We start from the raw sequence: 22,979 nt of genomic DNA on the forward strand, positions 1-22,979 counted from the left end.
TTAAAAAAATTTGTTGATGGCGTATTTAAATCAGCATTAAGAACAATTCTAGCTGCTCTTGTTTGAAATTTCCATGATCTTACCTGATATTATGTGTACACATTATAAATGTAAGCTTAGAATGTAATAGATATTCATATCCATTAAACAAGGAAAGAGTAACACCTTTATTGTACATTGGTCAGGTAGTAAGAAAAATTGTAACTCTAATTCCAAACTTATTGAGAAACTAATTTAGAAAACAAATCAATAGTTTCTTAGAAATGAACAGTCCGACATCATCACCCATCACGCTTCATGGTTTTCCGTCAATTTTAGAACAGATCAACAGGTGACTTAAGGTGAGCATGCAAGTTTGTTTGGGGTTGTGTGCAGTCCAAGGGCATAATCCCCCATAAGAATTTGGTGTCAAAGATGTAAAAATGATACAATTTCAGGCCTTCCTGGGGCATTTTTCTTTAAACATATGGTACATTACTGAGATGAGGCAACCAGTGACAGATAGCATTACAGTTTGACATTTGCCATCATGTGGCTGTTAGGGAAAGCCCAGAGGATTTTCATCAAACTGCTCTTGTTCTACTGCACTGATAAAGATAACTGATAAATTATATGGCTTGAAGAAATTGATATCCATAGCATAATACATGTAGAATTAATCTTTTTCAATCTAAAGAAGACATTAAACTTAGCTGGACATGATAACATTATCACTGAAAAGCACTTGTATTGCTATTTTAGTGGAAAATATTTCCTGGATACAGTCTTATCTTAGCAACAGGACCAAACAAATGCAGCAGCACTCAGCAGTACTTTATCAAGTCCTGTCCAGATAAAATATGGGATGCCTCAGGGCTCAGTCCTTGGACCCATCTTATTTCTCATGTACATAAACTTGCCAATGTATACAAAATACACTGAAACTATATGTAAGCAAATCATGCAACATTCCACACATCATTTTCAAGACATCAACACAATCCAAGAAGAGCTGCATCATGTTCTTTATCATGTCGGTAAATGGTATCATGGCAGTGGTCTGTACACTGTACATAAATTGCAAAGAAGACCACTGCAGTGCTAACATGAGGAATATATATCTAGTATAGAATGTCATAAGTTCCTAGGTTTACATTTTGCTCATGTCAGTAATATTATAGCCTTATGAGTAATGTTGCTACAAAATAATAAAAAAATATCTACCAGTCAATACAAGAAAACTATCAGCATATATATTATCTATCATGGACTGATAGTGGACCCTATTCAGGATTGGGGTGATGTGTGGATGGGGTGGGGAGGTAATGCATACCAACTATCATTAATCATATCATTAAAATTCAAACGGTTGTAGATATAATTATACTACTGAATATACTCACTTATAAGTTGAGTCCAAGTGCAAACTTCACATATCTAGATCTACTGTTGCATAATGCACCAGCAGATCTGGGTCTGTGCAGCTTTTTAGGACTAACGAGTAGAAACAAACAGCATATACCCTGTTCTGCAGGTGCCTTATACTATGGCAGGTGAGGACCTTTGTTGTTTGCAATCTGACTTATAAGCAAGTACATACAGCAGATGCAGATCCAGCGATACCATCCATCCACTGATATGTTTCACTCACAAAATTGGTTTCCTTTTGACAGAATTTAGTGAGATGTATAGCGGTTCATAAACCAAATCAGCAACACAATCAATACATGCTTCATCAGATCAACATTATAACTATGTTTATGACTATCTCAACCAAGAACTATTGCATTGAAAAAAGATCTAATGACCGGAATTGGTTAGCATTCAAATTAAATCAAATTGACAGCCATGTCGTGTTTAAAAAATTATTTCAACTGCATGTAGTAACTCTCACAAAATGTTTTATTTTTCATTTATTGTTATGTGTATGCATTAATCAGTTCATAAACAGGATACAGTATTGTACATATGTATACATTAAGTTACAAGTGAAATATTTGTTTTGACACACAAAGAAACACACACACACGTATTAATTCATATTATAAATATCTATAGAATTCTGTAAGCCCTTTAAGGGTTAGCTTGAATTTAGCTAAATTAGTACTTCCCTCTGGAATTATTATTATTATTAATAATATAGTATTATTATTATTATTATTATTATTATTAATGTTGTTGTTGTTAACATGATGTGACAGTCATTTGATTTGTAAATAATTAGCTTCTACAGCAAAAACAAAAACCTTTTTGCATCATTTGCGTTATCTTACCTATATACAGGTAGATTGCTTTGACGTCCAATCTGATTAAAATTAAGACCTTCTTATTATAAGCATTCTAGATCTGACAGGTATTGATTGATTATGGTTAACCTTCTTTGGAATTCCTGATCCTCTTATTTTTAATAATGTATGAAGTTAGGCAATGTGTTAGAGTCGTCATTTGAAACTATATTTTCTAAATATAGTCTTTCACATTCTTAAATGCAGTGGCGTCACAAGGGGGTGCAGACCTCACTGGGTGACACCATCATAGGGGGTGACACCAAAATGACTGTCTATAAAATTTACTAAGGATTCTGTAAGGTCTGTTACAGAAGGAGGTCCATGAGGGTGATACCATGAGCTACCGCACTGGGTGACTCTGATAAATGGTAAAAATGTAATTTGATTGGTGAACGTGAAGGTTAATGGAATGTGACCTCGTATCAGTATCTATTTATTCTCTGTAATGGTTGTGATTGCAATTTTAAACAGTCTAGTATGTATCAGTTAGGCACTTAAATTACCAGATGAAAAGATTTAAAAATTGAAATATTTTATTTTAATTTTTTTCTATGCATACATTTTTAATATAAAATTTTATTTTGTAAAAATTTGCACTGTAGTGTTTTGTATGGAAAAGTAGGTGAATAGGAATTACTGTTGATTCTTTACAAATATTTGATTTCGTTTATCCCAAATCTGTATTGTTGCCTTTTATTTCCAATTGCATGTCCACTTCCTTTCAAAATGACACTTGCTATAGCTTGCTAAGGAAACAGTGATTATAGTTGTCAGTGATTGTTGAGAAGTGACTGATGACTATTCAGTCTTGTCTAACTTGTATTAGGAAATTCATAGGACATTAGTGAGAATAGACTGTATATAATACAGAAAAGACATTAATAATAATACTAATATACTGTTAGTTACAAAACAGATGAGAATTATATTTAATGATACCCAGAGGCATTTATGAATACAAATACAGTTATTTTCATTCTGATTTTAACTACATTTCTGAAGCCACTGGACATATTGGATTTGAATGAAGGAAATAGAGTGGAAATTCTAATCTAAACTGGAATACTATTCCAAAGCAGAGTTCCAGAGTAAGAATACAGTATTGAAAACTAAAACAATATTATTAGTATAAGTATAGTGTTCAAAACTCCTAGGACATTAGTGAGAATATAGCATTGAAAACTCTATGAATATTAGTAAGAATGTAGCATTGAAAACTCTATGAACATTAGTAATGATGTAGCACTGAAAACTCTATGAACAGTGGTAATGATGTAGCATTGAAAACTATGGACAATAGTAAGAATATAGCATTGAAAACTCAATGGACATTAGTATGAATGTAGCATTGAAAATTCAATTGACATTAGTAAAACTATCATTGAAAACTCAGTGGACAATAGTAAGAATATAGCATTGAAAACTATGGACATTAGTAAGAATGTAGCTTTGAAAACTCAATGGACTTTAGTATAAATGAAGCATTGAAAACTCAGTGGGCATTGGTAAGAATGTAGCATTGAAAACTCAATGGACTTTAGTAAGACTAGCATTGAAAACTCAATGGAGATTACATGTAGTATGAATGTATCATTGAAAACTCAATGGACATTGGAAAAAATATAGCACTGAAAACTCAATGGACATTAGTAAGAATATAGCATTGAAAACCCAATGGACATTAGTAAGTATATAGCATTAAAACTGAATGGATATCAGTAAGAATATATCAATGAAAACTGAATGGACATTAGTAAAGAATATAGCATTCAAATATCAATGGAGATTAGTAAGAAAGTAGCATTGAAAACTGAATGGATATTAATAAGAATATAGCATTAAATCTAATGGAAATTAGTAAGAATATAGCATTGAAATCTCAGTGGACATTAGTAAACAAGTATCATTGAAAACTCAGTAGTCATTAGTAAAAATATAGCATTGAAAACTCATAAGACATTAGTAAGAATACAGTGTTGAAATCTTGTAGGAAATTAGTAGGAATCATTGAAAACTGAATGGACATTAGTAAGAATAAAGCATTGAAAACTGAATGGACATTAGTAAGAATATAGCATTAAAAACTCAGTGGTCATGTAGTAAGAATATTGCATTGAAAACTCAGTGGTCATTAGTAAGAATATAGTGTTGAAGACTCAGTAGACATTAGTAAGAATGTAGCAGTGAAAACTCAGTGGACATTAGTAAGAATATAGCATTGAAAACTGAGTGGACATTAGTAAGAATATAGCATTGAAAACTCAGTGGTTATTAGTAAGAATACAGTGTTGAAAACTCATTGGACATTAGTAGGAATAAATCATTGAAAACTGAATGGACATTATTAAGAAAATAGCATTGAAAACTGAATGGACATTAGTAAGAATTTAGCATTGAAAACTTAGTGGTCATTAGTAAGAATACAGTGTTGAAAACTCATAGGACATTAGTAAGAATATAGCATTGAAAACTCAATGGACATTAGTTAAAATATAGCATTGAAAACTCAGTAGTCATTAGTAAGAATATAGCATTGAAAACTCATAGGACATTAGTAAGAATACAGTGTTGAAATCTTGTAGGAAATTAGTAGGAATATATCATTGAAAACTGAATGGACATTAGTAAGAATATAGTATTGAAAACTCAGTGGTCATGTAGTAAGAATATAGCATTGAAAACTCAGTGGTCATTAGTAAGAATACACTGTTGAAATCTTATAGGAAATTATTAAGAATATATCATTGAAAACTGAATGGACATTAGGAAGAAAATAGCATTGAAAACTGAATGGACGTTAGGAAGAATATAGCATTGAAAACTCAATGGACAATGGTAAGAATATAGCATTGAAATCCCATTGGACATTGGTAAGTATATTGCATTGAAAACTCAAAGGACATTAGTAAGAATATAGCATTGAGAACTAAATGGACATTAGTAAGAATCTAGCAGTGAAAACTCAACTGTCATTAGTAAGTATATAGCATTGAAAACTCAGTGGTCATTAGTAAGAATGTAGCATTGAAAACTCATGGGACGTTAATAAGAAAATAGCATTGAAAATTAAATGGACATTAGTAGGAATATAGCATTAAAAACTCAGTGGTCATTAGTAATAATAGAGCACTGAAAACTGAATGGACATTAGCAAGAATATAGCTTTGAAAACTGAATGGGCATTAGTAAGAATATAGCACTGAAAACTCAGTGGACATTAGTAAGAAAGTAGCATTGAAAACTCAATGGACATTAGTAAGTATATTGCATTGAAAACTCAGTGAACATTATTAAGAATATAGCATTGAAAACTCAATGGACATTAGTAAGAATATACTAGTGAAATATATGCAGTCATAGTGTACCAGATTGTCCTCTTATCAAGAGTTAAGTCATTGGACAAATATATCACATGACCAAGAGCAAGGGTCAAATGCAGCATGTTGACCAGGTCAAACAGTCTTCTTGAAGTACCAATCTTCACTGATCGTGCTTTAGTACAATTCCATGTCACCATTGTTTATTTGTGTCTAGTGTTTCACCGAGTTGGTAGCCAGTGGAGCAGGGTAAAAGTTTCCATACAAATGCAGATATGTATGTGAAGGTTGCCTTGCAGAGACCTGTATTTGGATCTTTGCCTTGCAGTGACCTGCATTTGAATCTTTGCCTTGCAGTGACCTGTATTTGAATCTTTGCCTTGCAGTGACCTGCATTTGAATCTTTGCCTTGCAGTGACCTGTATTTGAATCTTTGCCTTGCAGTGACCTGCATTTGAATCTTTGCCTTGCAATGACCTGCATTTGAATTTTTGCCTTGCAGTGACCTGTATTTGAATCTTTGCCTTGCAGAGACCTGTATTTGGATCTTTGCCTTGCAATGACCTGCATTTGGATCTTTGCCTTGCAGTGACCTGTATTTGGATCTTTGCCTTGCAGAGACCTGTATTTGGATCTTTGCCTTGCAGAGACCTGTATTCGAATCTTTGCCTTGCAGTGACCTGTATTTGGATCTTTGCCTTGCAGAGACCTGCATTTGAATCTTTGCCTTGCAGTGACCTGTATTTGGATCTTTGCCTTGCAGAGACCTGTATTTGAATCTTTGCCCCTATATGGAGAGCATGTTGGGATATTCTCATTTTAAATTACCTAACATTGTGAATTCACCATGAAGCAGTCTAGCCTGATAAAACATTATGCACTCTGTACCAAATCAATCTGTCCCTATTAAATTGGTGTCGATGGAGAACTGACTATGGATTGATGGACAGAGAGACGGATGGCTTGACACAACATATGTACAGATATAACCAGTCACAATTGATTCACAAAAATTCAGATAATAATGAAAAATATTTCTTGTGCTGCCTTTGGCTTTGCATTTGCAGTGGAGCAAATAAATTTTCAGAAGACATTGATTGCATGTTAATGTTCTTTAAATCATGTAAAGAGGAACATTTGAATAGTGTGGCCGTTTTGGCTTCCTACTTTACCCCTCCCACCCCCAATTCATGTATAATGATAAATAAAGAAATGTAGCAACTGTTTATGGTATAACTCTCATCCATCAACCTTGATCCGATATTTAAGAGAGAATATGTCTGTTAGCTACAAATTTTTATCTTATGTATCTGTCATATTGTTATTTATTATTTGACAGACATTTTTATGATATTAATAGACTAGTATATATGGAAAGACACTAACTTTAAATGATGAATTTCCATATGTACTCACATATAAGTTGTGACCAACTGCAAACTGCATTGACCTACTTCTGCTGTTGCATCATGTGCCAGCAGATCTGGGTCTATGTAGGTTTTTAGGAGCAATCGGTAGAACAAACAACATAGTCCCTGATCTGCTGCCCATTATGTGATGGCAGATCAGGGTCAATATTGTTTGCAATGGACCCAATATAGAAGCAAATATATACAGTATATACAAGTCTGTTGTATGCGTAGTAAGTCAGAATAATTGATTAGGGATAATAATCATCCATCATACGTTGCAAAGTTTTAAGAATTTGATGTAACAAGACAAAACTATTGGATAAGAGCAGAAATCTACATAAATCGGTTGTAAATTATGTTCCATTTCTTTGGAAGTTGCCAATTCATTTTATTGTTATCAGTCATTCTTTGACATGGGGCATGTGTTTTGCATGGAGCCAGTTGACATTATACATATTTTTCCATAATTGTCTGTGTAATATGCACTTAACAGGGAGTGAAGAGTGTTGTGACTAAAATATGTCATTTTATGATTTGGCAGAACATGTAGATTAATTAGGTCTGTGCTGCAGTAATCACTCGTCATAATGCAGTTCATGGGAGCCATGGGGGTATACCACCATACATTAAGACTTATAATCTTACAATGAAATACATGATAGAGTACTCATGAAAATGCTGTCAGTGGAAGCTATAGAGTATACTGCTTTATATTAAGACTCTTATAATGATGTATGTGTATATAATACAGTACTCCTTATAATGAGGTCTTATAATGATATACATGTATATGATAAAGTACTCCCTGATAATAATACTGTCTGTGGGAGTCATAGAGGAGACTTGTCATAAAGCCAGATAACCTGATAATAAAGTACATGATATAGCGCTCAGTAGTCCACATGGGTTCAAGTCTTAGGCTTGGCCAGTGTGGTATGTGAGAAAGGTTATGAGTAGTAGCTTCCTGTGGGTTGGTGGTTTTTTCCAAGTTTTTCCTGCAGCAGGTAAATAGTCCTCTGTGTATAGATGTCATTTGCTGAAAAGTGAAATGAAAACCCCAAACAGTTTAAACAGTACTCTCATGCTTACCATGGGATCCATATTATATATTGCCTTATAGTGAGGCTGTCTTATAATGAAATATATGATACAGTACTCATTATAATACTGTCCATGTGATCCGTTGTGAGGCTTTATAATGAAGTACATAATAAATTTTATTTTACTACTACTGTCCTGGAATCCATAGTAATACTCACCTGACAATAGGGACCATGTTATAATGATAGACCTTACAGTGAGGGAGTGATATATTTACCTTAAATCAGAAGTTGAGTAAAGAGTGTGAATCATGTTCCATCAGTACAGTATAGCTTGTGCTGACAGATCATACGTATTGTGTGAATGTATCTTATTCATGAATAAAGCCAGTAAAATTTACACCAGTAATATAATATATAAATCCATAGGTCATACATACAGTAAAATTTACACCAGTAATATAATATGTAAATCCATAGGTCATACATACAGTAAAATTTACACCAGTAATATAATATGTAAATCCATAGGTCATACATACAGTAAAATTTACACCAGTAATATAATATGTAAATCCATAGGTCATACATACAGTAAAATTTACACCAGTAATATAATATGTAAATCCATAGGTCATACATACAGTAAAATTTACACCAGTAATATAATATATAAATCCATAGGTCATACATACAGTAAAATTTACACCAGTAATATAATATGTAAATCCATAGGTCATACATACAGTAAAATTTACACCAGTAATATAATATATAAATCCATAGGTCATACATACAGTAAAATTTACACCAGTAATATAATATATAAATCCATAGGTCATACATACAGTAAAATTTACACCAGTAATATAATATATAAATCCATAGGTCATACATACAGTAAAATTTACACCAGTAATGTAATATATAAATCCATAGGTCATACATACAGTAAAATTTACACCAGTAATATAATATATAAATCCATAGGTCATACATACAGTAAAATTTACACCAGTAATATAATATGTAAATCCATAGGTCATACATACAGTAAAATTTACACCAGTAATATAATATATAAATCCATAGGTCATACATACAGTAAAATTTACACCAGTAATATATAAATCCATAGGTCATACATACAGTAAAATTTACACTAGTAATATAATATATAAATCCATAGGTCATACATAAGTTAGAACTTGTGCAGGACAGGTGAAATTTTTATTTGATTGGCCACAATGTTATGTTGTACTAAGAGGATAAATTTAGAAATTGTTCAAAATTTGCTGATTCAGGACATTGGTTCTTAGCACCTGTATTGAATTGTTCTTTATCATATTTCTTCCAGTATTAGAAGAACGGCTATTAAGTTTAAAATGACATCATCATCATCATCATCAATAATTACCATAATTTTCATTTTGTCATGTGTGTCATCCTTCCATTCAATTTTTTGAGAGAAAAATTTATTTTTTGAAATTTGAAAAGGTGCATGGTGTGACAAATTTCAAAATCAGATGCTAGTTGCATGCTTCACAGCTGTGGAAAAGTGTTTTAATATGAAACTGTCAGCTGTAAGACTTAACTGTCCTCACTGCATTGAGTCAATAATAATAATAATAATAATAATAATAAAATAATAATAATAATAATAATAATAATAATAATAATAATACAGTAACACCAATAAAAATAATGACTTTATTGAAAGAGGGGGACAGAATTAGTTGCACCAAACTAATCCTCCTTGTGGCCCTCTATTATATATACATTCAAAGTACTCGGTTGCGGGTTTGATCCCCAGCCGAGTCATACCAAAGACTTTTAAAAATGGTACTAACAGCTGCCTCACTTGGCACTCAGCTTTGAGACACACACACACATACAGTCCTGTGTTATATAGATTATAGTTTGAAGAAGACACCCCCCCACCAAAACCCAGCTGATAATATTATATGGTGACATCACAGGGCTACCAGGTTTTGTGATACGATAGTGCAGACCCAGCATCTTGGTATGAGGCCTGTACTGTGTACAAGATATATTGAACTTCAGAGGCATGATAAGTACTAGCCTTAACCAGCGATGAAACATTAGTTACCATATGTACTCACTTATAAGTTGAGTCCAACTGTAAATTGCAAGACCCAGATCTGCCAGCACATTATACAGCAGATCTGGGTTTGTGTGATTTGTGTGTAATTTAGATTTTTAACATAACTTTAACAAATTATCAGTCATATTGCTACAATGTCTGTAGTGGGGCAGTTTATAGTATGTCTAGCACTGGGGCATCATGCCGCAGACATGTAGCATGATGTCCTACCCAGTCACATTATCCTGACACCAGGTCAACCAGTCCTAACACTAACCGCTTGCTGCTGAACACTTAGTGATTCATCTGTTAGTGCCATCTTTATTAGTCTTTGGTATGACTTGGCTGGGGTTCAAACCCACAACCTCCTGCATCCGAGGTGGATGCTCTAACTTCTAGTTCATTGGAGCAAGAGAATAAATGGCACATTATTCTATGACAGATCAGGATCTTTGTTGTTTATAATTAGAGTCAACTTGTAAGCAAGCATATATGGTAAGCACATTGACATCATGATTTATCACCATTAAATCTCCGCTCTGGCCATAATATTGTTTGTATTTTAATTCGATCCCTGGCCGAGTCATACCAAAGACTTATAAAAATAGTACTAACAGCTGCCTCGCTTGGCGCTCAGCATTAAGAGATTAGTGTTAGGACTGGTCGGTCTGATGTCAGGATAATATGACTGGGTTGGACATCATGCTACAGGTCTGTGGCATGATGCCCCAGTGCTGGACATCACTATAAACTGCCACACTGCAGACACCGTAGTGATATGACTGAAAAATTGTTAAAGCTACGTTAAAAATCCGAATCACACACACACACTTTAAGTCTGACAGTTTACTGGGAATGACAATTTTCTACCCTATGTAGCCCAGACAACTAAAAATCATTTAATGTAAATATCACCACCTTTAGACAGAAAAATGTACAAAATTCCAATTTTATGACAATTAATGCAGTTCATATTGCCAGGTTAGTATGCGACAAATGAAAATCATTGCTGCCTGGGTATGAATTCAGATTTTAGTATAATTTTATGCCAAACTTGACCTTTCATCTGGGCACTATTGAAATGTAATAACAAAGCTCAGCCATGAATTTTCCAAATTTAAATGTGCATAGCTGTTATAAACACCTTTTTATAATTTTTGTAAATATTTAAATACTTTGTTCATAATTCCATCTGTTCAAACGAGGAAAACAACATGTAATGAAACCTATCTCAGCACAGAACTTTTAAGATATCACAAATTGCACAGACTTTAAAATGTCCACATATTCCAGAAACCTGTCTTAATTCTCTGTAAGAGTCATATAAAGACTGATATCTTATGTTTCCAGTAATATGTCTGAAACTATTAGTATCAGCATTTCCTTCTGACCGCTTTGTTGGCCTAAGCGGTTAGAATGTCTGCCTAGGATGTAGGAGGTCACAGGTTTGAATCCCAGACCAGTCATACCAGAGACTTATAAAAATAGTACTGGCAGCTGCCTTGCTAGGTGCTCAGCATTAAGAGGTTAGTGTTAGGGCTGGTTGGCCTGGCATCAGGATAATGTGACTGGGTGGGACATCATGCTACATGTCCGCGGCATGATGCCCCAGTGCTAGGCATCACTATCAACTGCCACAATGCAGACATCGTAGCAATATGACTGAAATATTGTTAAAGCTATGTTAAAAATCCAAATCACACACACACACACTATCTTCATATAATGTGCATTGTTATACTCTCCTTTAAAGAGGGCCTCAAGGGAGAATAGTCCTTGACTAATGAGTCACCCACTATAAATAAAGCATTATTATTATTATTATTATTGTTATTATTATTATTATGTTAAAAATCCCAAAACACACACACATTATTTCCCCTATTTTTTCACTGCCATAGTTGTTCTAGAGTGTATCTGCCCCAATTTAATATATTACATTGAACATAAGCTAAATATGTTGGTGGTACATGGACATAGGAATTTTTGAAGAACAGTTTTCAGTGATTCATCATTCACTCCACAATTATCAGCAAGATTATTATATCACAATTACCAGCAAGATTACTGAGTTTGTTGCTGTTTATCATGCCAATTGAAGACTCTCATTGATTCATAGTACTAAAGCAAACTTCTATTTTTAGGTTTCTACCTAAAATTTGCTGATCTTTACTTTTTGCATATTTAAAAGGTCATAGAAGCCCAGCAGTTAAGTTATTGGATATATAATACATATGCTTCAGAGTCATCCATAATTTATAATAAAATTATATTACTGTATGTTTGACAGCACATTAATGATCCATAAGAACAAACAATAACAAAATGCCAACAGAATGCCAATAGTAACTACCGGTACTGAAATTTATGTCATGTTTACTAGGACATAATGACTATCTGGAGCAGGATTTGAACCTGCAACCCACTAATTGTGATTCTAGCACTTACAACTCCCTATACTGAACAAGCACAAGCAAGTGACAAAATGACAAAAGTAATGTATTTTTACATTTTAAAAATTGAGTTTACGGGTTGCTTAATTTGTGTATGCTAAAGTCTTAAATTATTGCTGATTCATGAAAGTAATGAAGAAACACAATGTTTGCATTTTTGATAACTTGAATGTGATTTCTTTTTTCTTTTTCAGATATACAATACAGAATTCTAGGACAAAGTCCATCAATCTCTTCTGTGATAAACTTTTCTCAACAAAGCCACAATAGATACAGACGACAGTTTTCAGGAGATACCATAGGAAACAACACTGATTCTACACCATTACCTACTACCACAACAAATCCACTCGCCAATGCTTCCATTGTATTAGTAAGTATATCATCTCTGAACCCATTTGCTGCTGGACTTGTATATTGTAAATACTCTCTTATAAGATTAGTCCCACTGCAAACTGAGTATATAAGTGAGTATATATGGTAGGTTGTGCAACTCCTCCGATACTATTGAAGAGGGAGACTTTAAAATATAAATTTGATTGGGGTGCTTAGCAAATTTGCTCAGTATGTTTTGGAGTTTATTGATTGGTTGTGCATTGAGGAGGGCATGGAACACCTCAGGGTGAATGGAGTAACAACTGAGAAGGGCATCGGGATCATGTTGCTTTATACAGTGTCCTGATTCAAAGGTGTATATGCATTATCAATAACCTTTCATGTGGCATGTATAACTTACAGTTTTCATTAGCATTTCCACCCAAGCACTTGCTCGTTTGGTGCTATTTAAAGACAAATAAAATCATGTGTCATCAATCATTTAAAACCAGCTGTGACCCCAAAATGTCAGACTTTGCAGACTTTGGTATTGCTGGTACTGGTGCTGACGTCATAGACATATCCTCCATGAAAAAATGAAGCACACATCTAAAGTCAAGAAGGTTGTTGACAAATGATGAAGGCACTCATAAAGGCTCAGATCATCTTCAGTCATAATGCTGTGTATGGCTTGTCAGTTACCTTGGTTGCTTAGCAACTGAAACAAGGTCATAAAGACCAAATTTTGTTTAGTAAATTGAATCTGGAAATATAACACCTTCTCCATGCATTACTGGTTATTAGCCTAAAACATTTATAGCAAATGTAATATACATGCTGATGTGCTTGTGACATGGAAAATTAACAGTAGGATCCAATCAGGATTTGATCTTGCAGAGGAAAATTGACAATTGAACACAGTCAGGATTTGACTTTGTAGTTGAAAATTGACAATAGGACACAGTCAGGATTTGACATTGTAGAGGAAAATTAACAATAGGACCCAGTCAGGATTTGACCTTATAGAGGAAAATTGACAATAGGACCCAGTCAGGATTTGACCTTATAGAGGAAAAATGACATTAGGACCCAGTCAGAATTAGACCTTGTAGAGGAAAATTGACAATAGGACCCAGTCAGGATTTGACCTTATAGAGGAAAAATGACATTAGGACCCAGTCAGAATTAGACCTTGTAGAGGAAAATTGACAATAGGACACAGTCAGTGCCAAATCTGCACTCCCCTTTGGAGCTGCTTCAAACATCTATGAGGCTAAAATTCTGAATGAACCCTGTTTTATACACACACACACAAAACTGACAGGTTAAGTTTGTTCATAGTTTAATGTATGGCAGTGGCCAATGACTGCTAACTGGATTTTACAAAGATTTGCAAGATTAAACTAGACAGACTAGGAAACAAAACAGAATACCAAAGTGCATCAAATTTTCTAATGACCAAAAGATTCGGGTATAAATTAAAGTAGATGAAATGGTATCGGTAGCATCTGTAGTACCTTCCTCACATAAGGGAGAGTTTATTTCAGATCTCTTCATAGTACACAAACCTAATGGAGAACTCCGATTTTTCATGAATCAAAAGACTTTGAATGACTTTTTGACTCCTGAATCTTTAAACAAGATGGTTTTTCAGTTAATCTGGAAACTAATTATAAGAAAAGAAAATGATTTTTATTAATACCTTCAATGTAAGAGGTGTATATTTCAGTTTTCCATATATATATATATATATATATATATATATATATATATATATATATATATATATATATATATATGTATCTTCAGTGGAATGCAATGCTGTAATACATTACAAATTTGCTTTTAACCTTTGAGTTTGAGTTTTCAATGCACAAAAGGACATTAACCAAATTTCAGAAGTACTGTTCAGATATAAAAAAACCACGAATATATAGTAGACATGTAGATATACATAGCATTAAGGGGCCTTGAGTGGCCGAGTGGTCTAATGCCCTCTCTGTTATGGATCACTGCCATCTCACCTCTGTCTGCATGGGTTAGAGTCTCGGATTCAGCCAATGTGGGTATGTAAGAAAGCTTGTCAGTAGCTTCTCGTGGGTCAGTGGTTCTTTCTGGGGTTTTCCCAGGTTCTTCCTCCACCATTAATACTGGCCGCCATGTATAGCATATCATGTACTGAAAAATGGCGTTAAACCCGACAATAACAATAACAATACATAGCAGTATATAGTAGACATGTAGATATACATAGCAATATATAGTAGACATGTAGATATACATAGCAATATAGCAGACATGTAGACATACATAGCAGTATATAGTAGATATGTAGAGTTACATAACAATATATAGTAGACATGTAGATATACATAACAATCAGATATACTTCAGGACATTCATTTCTACCAGACAGCAGCTTTTATTGGTTTAATAGATGATACCGATAAACAAACATTTGAGGGAAGAGGTTACAATCTTGGTCTTAAATAGTGCAGTCTTAGTCTTAAAAAGTACAGTCCTATTTTTAGTCTTAAATATTAGTCTTTGTCTTAAATAGTACAGTCTTAGTCATAAGTAGTACAGTCTTTGTCTTAAATAGCACATAGTCTTAAATAGTACAATCCTAGTCTTAGTCTTAAATAATACAGTCCTAGTCTTAGTCTTAAATAGTACAGTCTTAGTCTTAAGTAGTACATTCTTTGTCTTAAATAGTAGTCATAGTATTAATCTTAAATAGTACAGTCATAGTCTTAGTCTTAAATGGTACAGTCTTAGTCTGAAATAGTAGTCTTTGTCTTAAATAGTAGTCTTAGTCTTAAGTAGTAGTTATTGTCTTACATAGTAGCCTTGTCTAATGTAGTACATTCTTTGTCTTAAATAGTACGGTCTTAGTCTTAAGTAGTACATTCTTTGTCTTAAATAGTACAGTCATAGTATTAATCTTAAATAGTACAGTCATAGTCTTAGTCTTAAATGGTACAGTCTTAGTCTGAAATAGTAGTCTTTGTCTTAAATAGTAGTCTTAGTCTTAAGTAGTAGTTATTGTCTTACATAGTAGCCTTGTCTAATGTAGTACATTTTTTGTCTTAAATAGTACGGTCTTAGTCTTAAGTAGTACATTCTTTGTCTTAAATAGTACAGTCATAGTATTAATCTTAAATAGTACAGTCATAGTCTTAGTCTTAAATGGTACAGTCTTAGTCTGAAATAGTAGTCTTTGTCTTAAATAGTACAGTCTTAGTCTTAAGTAGTAGTTATTGTCTTACATAGTAGCCTTGTCTAATGTAGTACATTCTTTGTCTTAAATAGTACAATCTTAGTCTTAAGTAGTACAGCCTTTATCTTAAATAGTACAATCTTTGTCTTAAATAGCACAGTCTTTGTCTTAAGTAGTACAGTCTTTGTCTTAAATAGTACAGTGTTAGTTATTAATAGTACAATGTACCAGGAATTTTATGCACATATAAACCTGCCTGATACATTAATGTAGATCTAAATTGTGGATCTAAAAAAAATGTAATGTTATGAAACTTAGACCCAGAACAACTGGCTTCATTGTGTACACAAATGCATCCATAGAAGAGTGTGGAGTTGTTTCAGCAGATTCACGTCTGTCTGTTGGTGGCATTGGCCAATTGAAGTATCCAATTATCATACAGTAACTATTTAGAACTTCTTACAATCATCCTCCTCCTCCTCCATACCTTGCAGTCTGTCTGTTATTTGGTACAGAATAAACGTATTGGTATTCTAACAAGGCAGAACATGTTATTTGGTACAGAGTAAACATATTGGTATTCTAACAAGGCAAAACATGTTATTTGGTACAGAGTAAACATATTGGTATTCTAACAAGGCAGAACATGTTATTTGGTACAGAGTAAACATTGGTATTCTAACAAGGCAATACATGTTATTTGGTACAGAGTACACATAATGGTATTCTAACAAGGCAGAACATGTTATTTGGTACAGAATAAACGTATTGGTATTTTAACAAGGCAGAACATGTTATTTGGTACAGAGTAAACATATTGGTATTCTAACAAGGCAGAACATGTTATTTGGTACAGAGTAAACATTGGTATTCTAACAAGGCAATACATGTTATTTGGTACAGAGTACACATAATGGTATTCTAACAAGGCAGAACATGTTATTTGGTACAGAATAAACGTATTGGTATTTTAACAAGGCAGAACATGTTATTTGGTACAGAGTAAACATATTGGTATTCTAACAAGGCATTAATACATGTGCATTGCTATATTCAGTGTCTTAAAAGAAATGTATATATTTCAGCCATCTATTTACAATTGGCTATACATGGTGACCAATATATCAGGTGAAGGAAGAACCTGTGAAGAACCACCACTCCACGAGAAGCTATTTCTTGGCAAGCTTTCTCACATACCAGCATTGGCAAAGCTGAGGCTTGAGCCCATGCAGATGTGACCATGATAAGTCACATGATCAACATTAGCTGCTGATGAAGGCTGTATGATATTGCAGAAAATTTTGGATTCTTAAGTTATTGATTGTCTGAGTATGGGAAATTACTAATGATCACTTGCTTCTAAATTGTATAATTTATAAGTTTGTTTCATTAAATACAAAATCTTGAGCATATTTTAGATGCTTTTTTCCTGTAGCTGGCATGAGCATGGAACATACAATTTCATCCATTCTACATGGTAGGTAAAATTATGAAATAGATTGTGAAACCATTTATGATAATTTGTATTAACCATCTCAGCCTTGGTTTCCTTAATATGTGGCTTGTATTTCTGATATTCCTGCCAGGCTGCTTCAATACAAAGACCTGCTTATACTCCCCTACTCCAGAGACATTCATGCTCCAAAGGAAACATTGAAGCTGATAGTTTTTTTTGTATTGGGGCAAACCTCTAAATTAGAAGACTGCCAGACAAAGCTATTAAACTCACCTGTAATTCTCCAGCTATTAAGTCCATTCACTACCTTGACCCCTTTTTACCACTCCTATGCTTTGGTGTGAAACATGTGGGAATATTGGTTAAAGCAAGGGTTTTCCTCCAGTTAAAACCTCAGATATCTTGGAGTTTAAGGCTCATACTTTCATGATGATTGATTCTTTTGCTAATCTCTATTCAGCAGCATTTATGAGTCTCTTGCTTTTGGGAAGAATCATTTCTCCAGGAGTACATCAACATTTGCGCGATGTCTTGTCATGTGCTTTCCATGTTGATGACTATTTCAGAGGTGCTTCTTCACCTTTGCATTGAGCTGCATATTGCTGGACCACAACAAGGACCTTTTAAAGTTTGTGCCTGGAGGCAGTAGTAAAGATGTCACGTCATGTGCTTTCCATGTTGATGATTCCCTCAGAGGTGCTTTTACACCTTTGTATTGAGCCATTGTGGAAACATCAAGCATCTTGCTAGACCACAACAAGGACCTTTTAAAGTCTGTACCTCTTTAGGTGAAGATTGGATTATATTCCTCTGGATTGGAATGATGGTCAAATCCTGTCCCTCATAATGGATCTTCAGGCCAAGACCTCATAGGTTTGAGTTTACCTATTTCTCATGGTGACTCTGAACTCTGCTGCAGACATGGTTCCCTTGGGGAGACTTTAAGTGTGCCCTCTCCAGTTCATGTCTTTAGCAAATGGAGATAACACAAAGACCTTTTAACACAAAGCACAAAGACCCTTTAACAGCTTGGACCCCATGGGGTCTGATTTTCATTACCATCTGCATTTCTGGCTAAATCACCTGGACAGGTTTCTGACTGGTGTCCCAGTTCACACCCCCAAACACCTCTTCTTTCATATTCATGATGGAGTGCTCACATGGACCTAGAGGGATTACTTCTGTTGGGTTTGTGATCTTGGGAAGAAGCAACCTCTCATTGCACAGTGGAAGGACATGCTGTGTCAGCCCACAGATTCTCTGCCTTCATTATTGGCTTATTTCATGTTGTCATGTGACCAGATTTCCAGCAAGGTTGCCAGCTGCATTGTCTCATCTGCCATGACCAGATTTTTTTGCAGGGTTTATGAATTGGGGAATCTTTTATGATTGGTGCAGTGGAAATGTGTTGATCCTAACTTTCTCACTTTGAGTGCAGTTGTAGATTTTCTTCTCTGCCTTCTTGATGAAACAGTCTTGTGTCCACTACCCAACAGGGGCTCTAGGGTAGCCTATTCTAACTCTGCCAATGGTTCAAACCTTCACCTTTCTGATATTATCAAGTATTTTGAACTTCTGAGACTGTCATTGCACTCACAGATGCCTAGAGTGAATCTTTCAGATGTTCTTTTAGATTGTCATAATTCCCATAACTACCTTTGAGTGAAGCTTCCTTTCAGAACTTTACCTGTAAAATTGTTTTCTGGCTGTCCTTAGTGTTGTCATGGTGAAGGAGCATGCTTCATGTCTTGTCAATTGAAAAAATTTGTTTATGGTGCTGACCAGACTTTTGGACAAAAGAATCAGCTACCTTTAGTAACTCCTATTCCAAGTGAGGTCACTAATGTCTCAGTCATGTCTGTACAGTCAGAGGATTATGAAGATATGATATTTCACCCGATTAGGGCCATACGGTTTTATTTGGCTTCTTCTGAAGGGACAAGCAAAGGATGATGATATCTCTTCCTGCCTTTTAAAAGGTTCCTTTGATATTGTGCCGGTTACTGTTTCCAAGTAGATTGTCCTCTCAATCAAGAGAGCTTATCATTGCTTACTGAGAGGGAATTTTCTTTCATGAGAATTAAAACTGATCAGGTTTTGGCTGTTGCTACGTCTTGCACCTACTTGAATCACTCGTTTTTAGATGTTATCAGATCCACATTCTGGTGGTCTAACAATACTTCTCCTTTTATCATCGATCTCTGGCACATCGGAGCGAAGGCATTATTTTGTTTTGGCTTTATGGTGATGACACAACATGTGGCCAGCCTTCTTTGAGCTTATAGCAGTAAAGACTCCTACAGAGACAGTAAGTACACTAGTTTTCTATACCAGATTTCCTTCATAACAGGTAAATTGAGCATCGTAGTAGGTAGTGTATTACTACTATTAAAATATAGTCTGAGGTGGGGGTGAAATTAGTTTTAGCTATGTAACACTTATCTGCTTTTCTTACAAAGATTCGTTCCTCCCACCCCACTCTCTGATGTCATGAGGTTGGTCCAAGTCAAAAGAGGATGATATTCTGTATTTTGGCTGTGAATAAGATGTCAGATTGGTATCATCCTTTTTATTTCTTACCCTCTAATACTAACTGGAGGAGGAATAATTAGCTTGAACTTAGGGATAGAGTCCCAGAAAGGAATCTGTGCAATAGTAATAGGTAACTATTACATTATAAAATCAGTTTTTTCCCCACCACCACTTTGTGTCTTGCCTTGATAGATGATAGGCTTAGCTTAGAGGCATTTCCAATAAATGTCTTGAAAAGTTAGTTCTAGTCTGGTCACCAAATTAAGTGACATAGTATTTTAGTATTAAAAGTTTACAAGATGTCTTGAAAGTATAAAACATGATTCTATGTTCAAGCATGAGTTCATCATTGAAGAAATGCATTTGTATCATTTTCATTTATTATCCTTTATATATATATATATATATATATATATATATATATATATATATATATATATATATATATATATATATATATATATATATATATATATAATGTGTCCAGTACTTGTACTATAAAAGCTTACATGCATATTGTTTATATACACCAATAGGGCTCCAGAGAAGGCATGCATGTGATGCCGATCTAGGTTGCAATCAGAAATTTCAAAAATGTAATATGTAAGTGTAGATATGCAGTTTGGGACACAAATTATGATCATGGTGAAGTTTGTACCCCAAAAAATATGTAAAAATATGTTTGGACAGAACTTTGAACAAAGAATCAGACCCTGACATGCCAACAGATCTGCATCCACATTGTGTTCGATTAGGGATGCATTATACATATATATATATATATATATATATATATATATATATATATATATATATATGCAAGCAACTTGTATATTCCTAAGCGAAGTCACATTTGAATCATAGCAAATACCTCGGTTGTTGTATTTTTGTATTGACAAGTAATTAAAGTGTGTAAAGTATCTGTACATAAGGCACAAATATGTGTTTCTGGTCAAGTGACTACCCCTGTTTTTCATTGCTGTCCCTAGCACTTTTTTCACCCATGGTATAAAAAATCAACAAAAGCAACAAAAGAACATTAAAAAATTTTAAAAAATTACATTAAATATATATTTTGGATAGAAAAAAAGAATCGGCCTACCGAAATTATAAAACTGGTGGAATAGGAAATGTATTGGAAGCAGAGAGGCCTTATCAGTGTTGCAGCTATCATCTTTGTTAGCCAAGGTTCTGATACATTAATGCTATCTACACCTTGGCAGATTGAGAAGATATTTTAGTGCTTTATCCTAGTGACATCTATTGGATTTCATGAGTTGCCTCCCTTATAATGTAGTGCAAACTAACCAGTAGCATGTCACAGCAGTGTGTTTTACATTTAATGGTGGAAGCCGTTAACTTCAAACGGATATGACTACGTACCAGAGAGAAGCCATTTTCAGATGTATTTGAATGAAAGGTATCTGTATAACATGGACCAGCAGTGGAAAATTGCTTATTTACGAGTCCATTCAAGTTTGTGTTGCCGTTGTTTCGATCATGTAGGAACAGTGTTCAGTTTTGAACAACTTAATTTTGATTAGATGTATTTTTTCATTTTCAATGAAGTAATTTTACATGTTATTTTTATAAGAAAATGTTGATGAATTTCAGAAATGTTATTATTTTTCTTGAATAAATCAAATGTAAATTGTATTTTTTAAATGGGAGTAACTTTTTTTGTAGAAAATGGTCAACATTTATATTTTAGTTGTTGACATTTATTGCGACAGAATTGCCTCATAGATTTCCATAAATTTGATATATGAAAGTGTTGATTGAAACTAAAAATTTACAGTGGTAAGAAAAATAAAAAAATTGAGGGTGGCATCAGAGGGTAAAACAAAAATGAAGTCTTTTGTATGAGATCAGGTGAGGGGCTGATTCTTATCAGGCTTAGTGGAATCTTGATAGTTTTCAAATACCCCTACAATAAATGTTTTTTCCTTTGAAGTAGGTATTTGTTACTTTCATATAAGAAAAACACTTTGATAGTGTCTTTTGATTCCCAAACCCATGTCTAAAGTTACGTCTTATCACTTAAGTGATTTACTCCAAAAAATTTGATTCCCATGTGATCCAATTATTTTCTCTAAAAGGAGGAATCTGGATTCCAAAATATCCAAGCAATCTCTGTAGTGACCTCTTAGATAATGAGTGTGCAATATACAGTTATTCATCATCCCACTTTTGTTTTTTTGTTTCAGGATGACCATGCTTACTACACATCACAAATAATCCAAGATAATGCACAGTCATTTTGGGTGGAGTTGGAAAATGCAGAACAGCATGAAACACTCTCTGATAGCCACAAGACAGCAATAGTAAGTGTACAAAATACAGGAATAATTTTCTGGATATGTCGGAAGTTCAGGAATGAGGAGGTCTGGTGTGCATTAAAGTAACTAATGGAAGTGCTGTAAGAGTTACTTACCTTTAGTCTGTTGATGCAGTGTATAAGATATATGCATAAAAGAAGAATAATGTTGGTACTTTAGAAAAATATTGAGTTGATGTGAGCAAATTCCATGAATCAAATCTTTTAATGAATTTTAAATTTAAGATTTTACTCATCGTTCATGCTTATCACTGATAAACACTTGAGGTCTTCGGCACAGATAAACCTAGAATTCTGCAGAATTCTGGGTCTCACATGCCTCACTGATACACGAGAATAAGAATGTAGCATGGCTACCAGAGCAAGAAAAGTAGGTCATGATACAACCCATAAATTTAATATAGCAGCTGCATCAGTCATGACTTAAGTTTACATTAGATGAAATATTTGGTTTTACTTGGGTCCTATCCTTAAATTCCATTATGATAGAATTTCTGAAAATTAATCTTCAAAAATCTCAATTTC

The 22,979-nt window shown here is 34.0% G+C and overlaps 1 protein-coding gene across 5 annotated transcripts in view; it reads left to right on the forward strand.

Moving 5' to 3' along the window:
• The window catches only part of LOC149776215 (plexin domain-containing protein 2-like), a 151,554-nt gene that overhangs the window by 34,567 nt on the left and 94,008 nt on the right, over positions 1–22,979 (forward strand). For all 5 annotated transcript variants that reach the window (XM_089942587.1, XM_089942589.1, XM_089942591.1 and 2 more), the window contains exons 2-3: positions 12,788–12,966; positions 22,324–22,440. In XM_089942587.1, coding sequence (XP_089798713.1) covers positions 12,788–12,966; positions 22,324–22,440 — 296 coding nt within the window. The remainder of the gene's footprint in view (positions 1–12,787; positions 12,967–22,323; positions 22,441–22,979) is intronic.

This window comes from Sinohyriopsis cumingii, chromosome 18, assembly GCF_028554795.1.
Source record: "Sinohyriopsis cumingii isolate HCF-2022 chromosome 18, ASM2855479v2, whole genome shotgun sequence".
Lineage (NCBI taxonomy): Eukaryota > Metazoa > Mollusca > Bivalvia > Unionida > Unionidae > Sinohyriopsis > Sinohyriopsis cumingii.